The 12,957-nt window shown below is 53.0% G+C and overlaps 1 protein-coding gene across 1 annotated transcript in view; it reads right to left on the bottom strand.

The window, feature by feature from the left end:
* The window catches only part of DNHD1 (dynein heavy chain domain 1), a 68,462-nt gene that overhangs the window by 33,301 nt on the left and 22,204 nt on the right, over positions 1 to 12,957 (bottom strand). Inside the window, 6 exon segments of the mRNA XM_070944168.1 lie at positions 17 to 225; positions 316 to 2,041; positions 2,148 to 2,451; positions 2,540 to 2,732; positions 9,650 to 9,782; positions 9,887 to 12,908. Of these exon segments, the coding sequence (XP_070800269.1) occupies positions 17 to 225; positions 316 to 2,041; positions 2,148 to 2,451; positions 2,540 to 2,732; positions 9,650 to 9,782; positions 9,887 to 12,908 (5,587 nt within the window).

Genomic DNA, 12,957 nt, shown 5'->3' with positions numbered 1-12,957 from the left:
TTTGGCTGGCACCAACCTCGGGTAAACCGTACGGCACTCTTGAAGTGGCCCTTCAAGCGCTTGGAGGCCACCTGCAGCAAGGACTCCTGGCTCCAGTTCTGGTAGATCTCCAAGCTGCAGAGCGACTGAGCCAATGCTGTGGCTGTGAGAGGTGGGAGTGCCAAGGACCCAGGAGTCCCCAAGAGCAGGAACACATGCAAGTTGGAACGCACCAACTGAAAAAACCTGCAAGGCCAAGACAGCAGGGGACTCTGAAGAAGCTCCTGCCCGTTGCTCTGGCAGAGATGCTTCCCCTCTCCTCCCGCTCTTCCTTACTTCTGCAGCACGAGGTCCTCCCGCATGTTGCGCTTGATGCTTTGGTTCTCCTGCAGCATGGCCTGGATAATGGCCACGGAATCGCCTGGGTTAGAGAGTCCAGGGCAGGTGCCTTCGGTCATCAGCGCCAGGACCTGGTGCAAGATGGCTACACTCACTCCCGAATGCACCAGCACCATTACTCGACTCCCCGTAATTCCAGCCTGCCAGCTTGCCGACCTCAGTAATGCCAATGCCTCTGCCTCACTAGCGTTTGCTGGCAGGTTAACGAGCAGCGTGTCCGTGGCACGAGCAACCAGAGCCACCAGGGACTGCCGGCCTGTGCACCGGACAAAAGATACCAGGGCTCCGTGCCTGTCTGGGCCCCAAAGCAGACGGGCCAGCCGTACCACATGCCTCAGTACATCTGAGCACAACAAGAAGTCAGGGGGCAGGCAAGAGCTCAGCTGTGTCTCTAGGGTTTTCCAGAGCTTCTCCTGATAGGGATTGTGAGCATTGGGGCCGTAGAAGTCAGGGCCCAGGTCCTTGCTGAAGACAATATCTGCTGGGGATTCGCCCTGCAGGAGCAGGAGATGAAGCGGCAGCAGCGGGCCAGAGCTGTCTTTCCTGCCTGAGGTACGGCGTTTGACTCGCATGAGGAAAGACCGGTGGGGAGTGGCATGAGACTCGGGCACTCTCACTTGGTTGGGCTTCCCACTGCTTGGCCTCTTTCCCCCATCCACTTCTTCGGGTTCTGTTTCGGGGGCATCATTTTCTGGTTCTCCCAGGGCAACTTCTCCCCAAGGAGTGGGATCTGGTGGATCAAGCGCCAGGGCTGGGGCCTGCTCCACAGGATCCCAGGAGTTTGGATAGCCGATCTCACCACTGTATGGGAACTCAGGCTCAGCTTGCAGAGTCGAGAGGAGGTGCTTCTCTCTGGGGTCCTCCTCCCCCACAGAGGCTGTGGTCAGACAGGTGTCGGATGTGCTGCGAAACTGAATGGTGGTGCGTGTGTGAACAGGGGAAGTAAGGGAGGGAACCACCCGCAGGACACAATGCTTGGCGCAGAAGAGAGTGGTGGCGATTTCCAACAGTATCTGCTCACAGAGTTCCCGCTGCTGCTTTCCTCGCAGAGGGTCACAGAAGGTGCGCAGGCTCTCATGCATCCAAAGCCGGATGATCAACCGGGTGCTGAGTACTGCAGTGTACCCTGTGCCCACGGCCGGCCTCCCCATAACAGAGGTGCGCCTGGGGCTTGACCCCTTGGAACCGTGGTCTTCCAGGGGGGTGCTCAGGTGAATCCCTGGACGGGGCCGCAGCAGAAGCATCCCCTTGATTACCTTCGCAATATCATGCAAGGAGAACTGGAAGAGGCAGCAGGCAGGGGAGGGGTGGAACCTTCTTCTCACTGCTTCGTAAGTGTCCAGGGTGGCCTTGACCACTGCAGAGGCCAACTCATGATGCCGGGTCAGCAGAGGGAATTTCTCCAGCCAGGTTAAAACCGTGCCAGTGTGCATGCTGAGCAAAGACTCCCTGCTCATGGCCGGGAGCACCACCGTGCTGAAAAGCCTGCCAAAACGAGGACAAAGCGGAAGGCTGCCAGTGATTGGGACCGAAAGCGTACCAAAGCAGTTGAAACCTGTGGTTGGGCACTGCTGCAGCTCCAGAGTCTCGGCATGGTAGAACTGCTGGAGGGTGAGGGTCTGGCGCAGAGACTCAATCACAGGGCTGGTGCCTCGGACTGGATCTGAAAAGGAGGCGGAAGACCATGGGATCTGTGCAGCCTTTTCCAAGCTCACTCCCCAACCTTAAAGAAGGGAGGGTGGAGGGGAGGGGAGGGGAGGGGAGCTCACCGACAAAAGCCAGGTGCAAATCCTCCATCAAGAAGAGGAAGCGTCCTTTGCTCGCTGCACCCCAAGTGGGCTTGCCAGTGGGGAAGAGGCCTTTCTCCCGCAGGGTGCTCTGAGACCTCCTGTGCAACAGTTGACGCAGGTGCACTGTGCTGAACGCAGGCGTGAGGCACACCCGGTGAAACAAGTAATTGGGCTGCACAAGCATCTCAGCAAAGGTGGATTTTCCACAGCCCGGCTCCCCAACCAGGAGGATGGGCTGGTCTGAGCCCAGTAACATGTTCAGTACAAAAAGCACCCGTTCATGCTGCAGGGGAGGAAAACGAGGTCATGGAGACACAGGCTTCTGCCACACATCAGAAAGGGGGAATGGGAACCTCCGGATTCCACCGTACCTGCGGCAACACCGAGTAGCCCACAGGAAGAACCTTGAGGTAACTGTGCAGGTAACGGCCATTGAAAGGCCTCAGAGTGCCGTCCTCGGCCAGAGGATAAAGATCAAATGCTGAAACCGCCGCAGGGAGGTGGATGGACAAGCTGCTGTTGCGGAGGGCCTGGCGGACAAAGTGGTCGAAGAGAGGCCAGTACCTATGCAAAGAGAGAGAGGAGGCTGGCCAGCCTACAGTAAACCATGACCCCCTCCCTCCTTCTTAGCCTCCATCTGCCCCTGGCCTCAAGGGCCTGGGTTTCCCACTTCCTGAACAACACCCAGCATCCAGTAGGGCCAGGCCGTCTCCTGGGTCTCCTTCAGGCAAAGGACCTTATGTGTCTCTGCTGAACCAAAAAGTTTCTGCTGCCCAGAATTTCAATTGCATGTCCTTATTTCTGAGCCCCTGTGCGTTGACCCTTTCTTCAAACACCAACAAAAATTGGGAGCCCATTTTGACAAATGACATATTGGCTAAACAACTGCTGCCACTACCACCAGCACCATCCAGGTAGCTACAGGGGGCCCCAGTTTTGCCTGTGCACTGTTCAGATCTGATCAAGCAAGCGGATATGTTTTTAGGCTCTCCTGCAAAGTGAAAGGAGAAGTGAGGTGAGGAGTCATGGATCCAAGGATCAGCCAGAAAGGCTGCTGACGAGCAGGCACTGGGCAGATTCAAGAGGTATCAGCTCTATCCTGGATGAAGTCAGAATCTACATGGAGAGTTGGGAAACCTAGAACTAAGACTGGAATGACCACATGGGGCAGTCCCTCCCGTCAAGACTGGTGTGTGCAGTGGTGAAATCAAATTTTTTTTACTACCGGTTCTGTGGGCATGGCTTGGGGGGTGTGGCAGGGGAAGGATACTGCAAAATCCCCATTCCCTTCCCACTCCTGGGGGAAAGATATTGCAAAATCCCCATTCCCACCCCACTCTGGGGCCAGCCAGAGGTGGTATTTGCTGGTTCTCTGAATTACTCAAAATTTCCGCTACCGGTTCTCCAGAACCTGTCAGAACCTGCTGGATTTCACCCCTGGGTGTGTGGCTTGGGGGTCCTTCTGGACTCTCAGCGACTGCTCCAGGGGCAAGGGGTAGCGGTGGCCAGGAGAGCCTTTTCACAGGCTCACTTTGTGCACCAGTTGCTGCCCTTCATCGAGTGGGAGGCCCTTCAGACAGTTACTATGCTGTAGTCACAAGAACGTGATGGGCATCTCCCAGTACACCCACGTGTCACCAGTGCTATGCAAACTGCTATGCAGTGCTATGCATTGGTTGCCAATTGGCTTCTGGGTTCAGGTCGAGTGCTGGTCATTGTAAAGTCCTTTATGGCAAATGCCTGGATACCTAAAAGACCACCTGTTTCTAGCTGTTTCTGCCCGCCCTGTATGTTGTGGCACTATGGGTACCTTCCATGTCCCCTCTATTACTTCTTGACTGTTATGGGACTAAGGAACGCAGACCTTCTCCACTGCAGCCCTCAACCTCTGGGACAGCGTCCCCCCAGAAATAGAGATGGTACCTTTGCTCCCAGAGTTCAGAAAAACACTGAACTTAGACTTAGAATAACTGTATTGTCACTTTGCAATACATTAAATAATATCAAGAGTCTGAATGAAGACAATCATTACCCATACCCAAGCATCCTTCAAGCTGACAACATCAACCACCCTGAAAAAACAGACCAAACTGGCCTACAAGAAACCAGATGAAGAATAGACATGGCAAGGCAAAGTATTACACAACCACAGTATATAAAAAGACAAAAGGCAAAGCAGATAACAAAACCTGGCAATGACCAGGAAGAGCAGAAAAATCAAAGAAAGAGACCGTGGGGCTAATTCTGGCTGCACAAGACCGAGCCTTAAGAAAGCCAGAACTGAGAAGAGAGCAGCAGACAGCAAATGCCATCAGTACAAAGAATCATAGATTCCTAGGGCTAGAAGGGAACTTGGTCTTATAGTCCAACCCCCTCTCCAAGGCAAAGTCTTTATAGCATCCTAGACAAATGAATGTCAAATCTTTTCTTGAAAACCTCCAACAATGGATCACCCACAACTCCAGAAGGCAAGCTGTTCCATTGATTGTTCTCACTGTCAGGAAATTCCTCATTCCCAGGTTAAATCTCCTTCTGATGAGCTTCCACCCATTGCTTTTTGTCCTGCCCTCAGGTGCTTTGGAGAATAAATTGATGCCCTCTTCCCTGTGACACCCCTTCAAGTATTGGAAGGCTGCTATTGTGATTCCCCTGAACCTTCTCTTCATTAGGCTAAACAAACCTCATTCCTTTAGCCATTCATTGTATGATTTCTCCTCCAGACCTCTTATCGTCTTTGTTGCTCTTCTCTGTGCTCTTTCTAGGGTCTCAGCATCTCTTTTGAATCATGGTGACCAGAAGTGGATGCAATATTCCAAGTATGGTTTCACCAGTGCAGTATAAATCAGTACTATGATTTCCCATGATCTTCATGCTACTGTATCTCTGTTGATGCAGCCTAGGACTGTGTTGGCTTCTTTGGCAGCTACTACAGCACTTACGTGTGGACTTATGTAAGCAGTGACACCTATATCCCTCTCACAGTTACTATTGTTGAGCCAAGTATCTCCTACTCTATATCTACACATTTGGATTTAAGGCATAGGACCTTATTTTTCTCACCACTGCAGGGCATCTTGTTGGATAGGGCCTAGTGCTCAGGTCTGTCAAGATCCTTCTGAATCTTGAGTCTATCTTCCAAAACGCTGGCAAACCCTAATCTATTCCCTAACCCTGGGATGTACACCATCTGGTCCCAGAGATCTGAACATGTCCAAGGCAAATAGTGTTCTCTTATAAATTCCTTGCCTATTTTGATCTGCATTCCTGTTCTGTTTCTCACTGTGCTGGTTTTGATAAGTTTGGCTATTTTTTTCCTTTTCTGTAAAGACAAAAGAAGGAATTATGTAGTTCTGCTCTCTTCCTGCTACCCATCACCTTCTTGCCATCTTCTTCCATTGGTGGACCAATCACTTCCTTGTTGCTCCTTATATATTAAATGAAATCTTTTTTGTTACTTTTGGCATTTGTTGCAAGTCTTAGCCTTCCTGACTCTGTCTTGGCAGATATGGGCTATTTGCTGATATTCTGCTTTAGTTATTTGCCCCTCTTTCCATTTTTTATACTTGTACTTTTTGTTCCTCAGTTTGTCAACGAGCTCTTCATGCAACCATGCGGGTCTCATTTTTCTTTCTCTGTGGTTTTATTTTTGTTTTGGTCTTCATTATCTCATTTTTTAGTTTTCAGAGTATCCCAAACATGCTCTACTGTAATTTTTCCCTCTTAAGATTTCTATCTATGGAATCTTTCCTAACCTCTCTGTTAGTCTGCTGAAGTTGGCTCTTGAGTTCAGTTTGTTCAGTTACCTCTGCCTGCATTATGGTGAATTCTAGTATAACATGGTCACTCTCCCCCATAATTCCTACAACTTCCACTCACTCAACAATTTCATCTCTATTATTAAGAATTAAGATCAGTGTAGCTGACCCTCTAGTTTCCTCCTTCACCTTTTGGGAGATAAGACAGTCAACTAGGCAGTCAGAAACCTGTTCAATCTCCCACTCCCTGCAGAGTTTGTTTCTCAGTTGATGTCAGGGTAGTTAATGTCCCCTATTACCACAGTGATGGATTTCCTGTACACTTCAGTTAACTGATTTGTGAAAAGTCCGCCTATTTCCTCTGCTTGCTTGGATGGCCTGTAGTACACACCTATAGCAATGTCATTGCTTTTCTCCCTTATATTCTCCCTAATACTTTCAAGGTGGCTTTCATCCTTGGTAATATGCATTTCTGAAGAGATATAGTAGTTCTTCACATGCATTGCAAACTCCTTCCTCTCTTTGGTTGGGTCTCTTTCTTTTGAACAATTTATAACCTTCTAGCACTATGGCCAGTCATGGTTCCATCCTATCAAATTTCAGTAATAGCTACAATATCATACTTGCCCTCATGCACTAGGACCCCAAGTTCTCCCTGTTTGTTCCCTGTGCAAACCCCAAGTGAGTCGCCAGTCACCACCACACATCTTTTACTCTTTGAAGAACGCAGCGGACTGCACCTCTTTGTGACAGCTGAGCTACTCTTCTTCTTGTCACTGGAATATTTAATGAAGACCCTACTCCACATGCCTGTGGGTTTTCTTCCGGGGGTGGGGGGGGGGATATGAAATTGACTGTTCAACTCCACTGGCAGGGATGCTCTTCTTGGTTTTTATCCTCTGGGTGACATGTTGCCATCAGTCTTCCTCTGGAGTTTAATTTTTCCTTGTAGTTGGTTCTCCCTTGCTGCATTTAGTTTGAATACAGACTTCTGCCTCTCTGAGTTATTCCTCGGTTTCATGTCTAAGACTCAGAATGGTAGATGTTCTTCGGGACCACAAAATAGACGAAGTAGTAGAAAATGAAGAAGTTACATTGCTCTGGGGCTTTAAAATTCAAACAGACAAGCATCTCCCACACAACACCCCAGAGAGGTGGACAAAAATGCCAAATCTAGCCTAAACATTGCACTACATGTGAGGATGCCACAGCGGCTGGTCCTCCTCCCCTGCTTTGTAAACAGCCACATAAGCTGTTGGGAGGTATCATTTGGTCACTCAGGATTCCATATTCACGGGAAGCTGTTGGCACTCAGGGGTACAGGGAAGTTTGGGGGCCTGAAGTATGGAGGCAGGGCACCTCTGGGGCAGCACCCGCATTGTGGAGGGCCAGCTGGCCTGTTGGTTCCTTTCTCAAAAGTTGCTCAAAATTGAGCTGTTTCAGAGACCCTTCTCCTGATTTGGTCTGGCCATCCCCCCTCCACTTTTCTCATTTTTAAAAAAAGTGTGTGTGTGTCTTTCATTGTTATTGTTTTTACTTATGTCTGGCAGGTTTTTGGACTGGGCTGCAGATGGTTTAACTGTACTATTTCTTCTAAGCAGCCAAGTCTTTTTGGAATTATAGTGGGATAGAAGTGTAATAGATGAGCATGCTATGACCAGGTGGTCAAGGCAAGGCAGGGCTCTAGAGAGTCCTTTATTGCTTGAAGTAAATGTTCCAACAGCCCTCCAATGACCGGTAAGGCTCCATCCCATGCTACCCTGAAGGCAGCCACCCTCAGTTCCCTAAACAACAGTCTGTATATAACAAAGTCCACAGAGCAGGAGCACGCTCACAAGGCAATGTCCAGGGTCCCAAATCCAGTCCACCCGGCTGAGCGAGTCCATGAGGCAAACTGTAGTCCACAAGGCAAAGGCAGTCCTCAAGCCAAGGCTAAGATCCAAGGCAAAAAGTAGAAGGCAGTTCTCAAAACTAGGCAAGGCAAAAGGTAAAAGGTGTGACTCAAAGCTGGGGTCACCTGAGTAGTGCAAATGGGTGTGGAGCTATAACACAGTCCTTTCAGCAGCTCCAAAAAGGCTCCATACCCATTTGCACCACTCAGGTGACCCTGAGGACACTGACAAACCTCCAAGTGGCCTCAACGACTCTCTAAAAGAATGCAAATGACCAGCTGTCTGCAAGCAGTATAAATCCTTCTGTCAAACCTTACTCGACTCCTGCTGTAGCTCTCAGTTTGCCAAACAGCAAGGGCAAATTACTAAGGAGGAAGGGAAGCTCCAGAGTGCAAGAGAGCCTTCTGTTGACGGTAAGCCGTTTAGACACCAAGGTCAAGTTATGAAATGTTTGAGCAGCACAGACAATTTTTTCCCAGAACAAAAGAACTGAACCCAATTGGTGAACTATGAACTGTGGGTGGCCCAGAGGGGGAAAAGGGATTTTACCTATGTGGGTTTTTGTGGCAAAATCTCAGAACTGACTTTGCTTCTGATGTACCTAGATGAATATTTCAATAAAGCTACACTCTTGGTAATCTAAAAGAGCTGAGAGTTTCTTTGGTTGAATGTGTCAAATGGGATGGTTGACACCTTCCAATCCCTATCGTCCAGTCAGAACTGAAGAAGCTTTGTGGATGAGAAACGAAACTCCTTCAAAGAAAGACAAGAAAGTCCAGCTGCTTCTTTGGGACAACCATGACCTGGATGATAGAGAATCTCCATAGACATTTCTCTGAGCTTGCCTACACTCCGCTCTCGGTGCCCTCGGATCAGGTGGAGGAGGCAGCTGTTCCTTCTCAGAGGGCATCACTGCATGTCAGCAGCTGATCCTCCCCTGTGTCTGGGATGGCAGGCAGCTCTCTGTCAGGTCAACCACCTCCCTCAATCCTGAGGGGCCTGAGACAGCATCGTCCTCAGCCCTGTCCTCTCCAAACGTGCCATCTCTGTCAAACAGTCCTGGTTCCAACTCCTCCCCCTCCGAACCAGGCTCCGATGGGACCATTATAAGCTGTGGGAGACCCTTGGCACTTTTGTGCCAAGCCGAGCCACTCGGGGCAGGAGACGAGCAGCCAGGAGCTTGTCCCGTTCAGACGGCTTGCCCTCTCTTTGGCTGCATCGGAAAAAAACAGCTCACCACCTGGGTCTTCAAAGAGCCACAAAGGGTTTCCAGAGGAACGTGGCCTTCTCAGTCGTGGCTCCTGAACTGCCCCTTCACTCCTTGATGTATAAACATACTTTAAATTGGTCCTCCCTTTAAAAAACTAATACAACTAACTGGAAATAAACTTATTTTTAGCTGCACTGAATTTGTTTTAACAGTGTGCAGAGCAGCTCAGAAACATTTATGTTGTTTTCATAAAAGTAAGATGATGAAACAAAAATAAAGAGCTGTCGTATCAGCTCAAGTCACCCCAACCAGCTCATCCTCAACCCTGTTGGTGGCATCAAATGGCCCATTTCCAAATTTCCCTGCTGAGTGAATGGATCCCCATGGATGGCCTTGGGGTGGGGCGGGGGGTGTTGTCAATGCCCAGAGGAGGGCCGGGGGATGGGGGTGGCTGAGCCCGAGGAAATAGCTCTGGTCTGCTGCTAGCAAGAGCAGCTTCCTTTCCTCTTCTCCCAGCCTTCCTCCTCCTTCTCGCCTGGGCTCCCCCCCCCCCCGCCCCCCGCTGAATTCTCCTTTCTGGGGAAAAGGTGGCAAGTGGCGGAGCAGAGGGGCTGGGGACCCTACCTGGTTTGGAGGTGGCTCCCAAAGCCCCAAATGTAGGCGAAGACAAAGATGCTCTGGGCCAGCAGAGGGTGATGGGTGGGGACCTCATCCAGGCTGTGAGCCTTCAAGCTGGGGGGTGTCCAGGAGCTGATTTCTGGAAGGGAGAAGGCAGAGGGGTTACCTAGCTCCTTGGGGAGAGGCACTAGGCCCCTTCCCCAGTCACTGCCTTCTTCCCTCTCTCTAGCAGGCCATTCTTACCTGTGGCCACCTTGACAGCTGGCCGGGGCTTGAGCTGGTCACGGCGCATGTAGTGCTTGAGCAGTGCCTGGAAGATCCTGGCGAAGGCCGTGGTCTCCTGGACCCCCTGGGCCAGCGGGTGCTGTGGGTGGGCATGGGGCAGCAGGGCCGGGCAGCAGTGCTGCTGCAGGAAGGCCATGGTGGCTGGGAAGATCTCCTTGGCAAGGCCGTGCAGCGTGGACAGGGTCTCCAGGGAGAGGCTGTACTTGTGCTGTGCAGGGGCAAAGGCAGAGGAGAGCAGTACCTGCCAGAGCCGGGAGCCCTCCAGGTGCAGCAGGGCACAGTGGGTGCAGACCGAGGGGGGCATCTCTGAAGCGTCCAACATCTCAAAGAGGAAGCGGAGGTTCTTGGGGGCCCGCAGCCTCTGTCCATTGGGAAGGCTGAAGAAAGGTCTGGCGCTGAAGAGCAAGGAGATGGGCTCCAGCCATTCTTGGCAAGCAGCGCCGTCCAGCACCAACCACTGCTGGGAGCTGACCTCGCCGGTCCCACAAGCTGCAGCTGAGGTGGCTGCCCGTTGCAATATCCGAGAGAAGACCCCATCCTGCCACAGGCTGCCTTCCAGGTTGCCCACAAACTCGGACACACTCAGGGCGTTGGGCCACAAGCAGACAGTACTTACAGGTCGGAAGGCTGCCTTCTCACAGGCACTCGAACCCTGCATGCCTGGCGTGGCATCGCTGGCTGCCAGCCTACTCTGGGCCTTGGACAAAGTTCGCCAGGTGGTGGTCTTGCCACTTCCCGAGGGCCCCAGGAGAAGGATGCCGGTGGCCCCCTGCATCGCCTGGGAGAGCTGACTAGCAGCCAGGAGGAGATCTGGGTCTGGCTGCAGCTTGTCCTCCTGTAACTGAGCCACCAGGGCACTCTGCAGCCGAGGGGGCAGCTGCTCGGAGGGGGGCAGGGAGGCATTGGGGAAGACTTCGTGGAGCAGCTCACACATGTTGTGCAGCCGAGGACCCTCGGGGCCAGTGAGCAAGGGTGAATGGCACAGAGCCTTCACCACAGCGGGCTCTTCTTCAAGACCTAGGAAGAAGGCTGTCCGAGGAGAGGGCTTGGCTCTGGAAGGCGAAGGGTCTTGCCATGGTGTGGGAGCAAACAAAATGTCGATGGCCGTCCCAATCACCTTCCGGATGAGGGTGGGGATGCTGAAGTGGGGCCCGGGATTGAGCATCCTCTCCAACTCAAGGAAAGCACAGAGCTTCTCCGCCAGGCGTGTGGCCTCTCGGAAGCCAGCCGCAAGCAGCATGACTTCCGCAAGTCTCGTTAAGTCAGGGGGCAGCACTGCCAAGGGGCGCAGGGCCAGATGCAGCTGCTCCGGAAGAGACTCCAGGGCGACCACACAGCCGTATGTCTCCCGCACACGGAGCAGCCTTCCCCCAAAAAGAATGTTTCCTAGCACCCGTGGCTGATAGGGCTCGGCGTCATCGGTACCCAGCTCTGGCAAACCAGCGGGCTGTGCCTCATCTTCCTCTGAGCTCTCTGAGCTCTCAGAACCTGGGCTGGCAGGGGGAAAAACAGCTGAGGGCTGGCCAGAGGTGGTCCCCCTGCCCCCATCTTGGAAATTCAGACACATCCTCTGCAGGTCGACGAGGCGATGGCTGAAAGCAGAGAGCACGACGGGTTCCAGTCGCTCGACAGACTCCAGCAGCAGCAGGGCCCCTGAATGCACAGCCCCACAGAGGTGCCGGGAGAGGCAGCTGATAGACATTTGCCTGGTACAATGCAGCGTGACCAAGTGGCGGCCTAGAAACTGGGCAAGGCCCCGCACTGTATGAGACTTGCCCACATCTGGCCGACCCAGCAGGCCCCCGCAGCAGAACTCCTCCAAGGCCAGCAGTAGCCCCAAGAAGGTCCTGTCCAGCAAAGGGCTGCCCAGCAGCTGCAAGCTGGTGCCCAGAAACTCATAGCCGTAAGGGAAGCGTCTGTCGAGGACTTCGGCCCAGCAGCCGGGAGGACTGCCCACCCAGGAGCAACTCAGAGGGAGCCCCGCTGCCCGGGCTTTCTCGGGCAGCAGATGGATGCTGTACTTGAGGTGCCGGGCCCATTCAAAATGGTGGACAGAGGCCTCCTCATGCTTGAGCAACTGGGAGGTGACATCACGTTGTTGGATGGTAACGATGATCAGGGCCTCCAGCAACATGCCCAGGTGGTCTTGCTCTGGGTTCCAGGTGTGGACGCTGCGGTAATTCCGGATATAGTGAACCACGGCCTCCAGCTTCAGGCTGAGTCTGAGCTCCAGCCCCTTCCGCTGTCGTCGGTTCAAGAAGGCTTCTTCCAGTGCCACCCGCCAGAGTGCCTCCTCGGCCAATAGCACGCATTGGGTCGGAAAGGTGTTGCCCAGTCCCGCCCAGCATTCGGCCACCAAGTGCAGGGGCAGTTCTGTGGGTCCAGGGCGCCGCTCAAAGGCCAAATCCAGCTGCGGCCTGAGAGCCAGGCGCTGGGTCACGCACTCCTGCAACTGGTTGAAGACAGACTCCTTCATGTGGTGCTCCAGGACACAAAGCCACTGGGTGGCTTTCCGGCCAAGGGGGACTGCGCTACACAGCTTCAGCTTCTCACTGTGGCTGCCCAGTAGGCCGACCACCTGCACAAGGGGCAGCTCAGCAGAGACAGCATCAAGGTTTTGCGAGGTTGGGGGTAGGAGCAAGTCCAGCTGGCACACTCCAGGGAAGCAGCGTTGGGACCAAGCCGAGGCGTCTGCAGTTTCATTGGCGGTGGACAGCATGGCTACCAGTTCCTCGTTGCTGAGGAAGAACAGGCGAGGGAAGCCCATCCGGGTGGCCTCCAGAACATAGTCCAGGGCCCGGATGAGGCCCTGCAGGTCGGCAGAGCCCTCCCGGAAAGCTGCCTGCAGTGTGGCCCCAATGAAGCGGCTGTCCCGGCTAGAGCCTGGCCCTAACTGGACACTGGACAGCACCAGGGGATCGTTGCACGTCAGCCGCATGACCTCTCGGAAATGGCCATCCAGTCGCTGGAACCGAGAATCCTGCGTGGGGCATGGAAAAGGAGGATGGAACAAGGGAGGAAATGGGCCC

The sequence above is a fragment of the Pituophis catenifer genome, unplaced genomic scaffold (genome assembly GCF_029215685.1).
Source record: "Pituophis catenifer annectens isolate HBS135680 unplaced genomic scaffold, rPitCat1.0.hap2 SCAF_4, whole genome shotgun sequence".
Taxonomy (NCBI): Eukaryota; Metazoa; Chordata; class Lepidosauria; order Squamata; family Colubridae; genus Pituophis; species Pituophis catenifer.
This window is presented reverse-complemented; position numbering and strand designations above follow the sequence as displayed.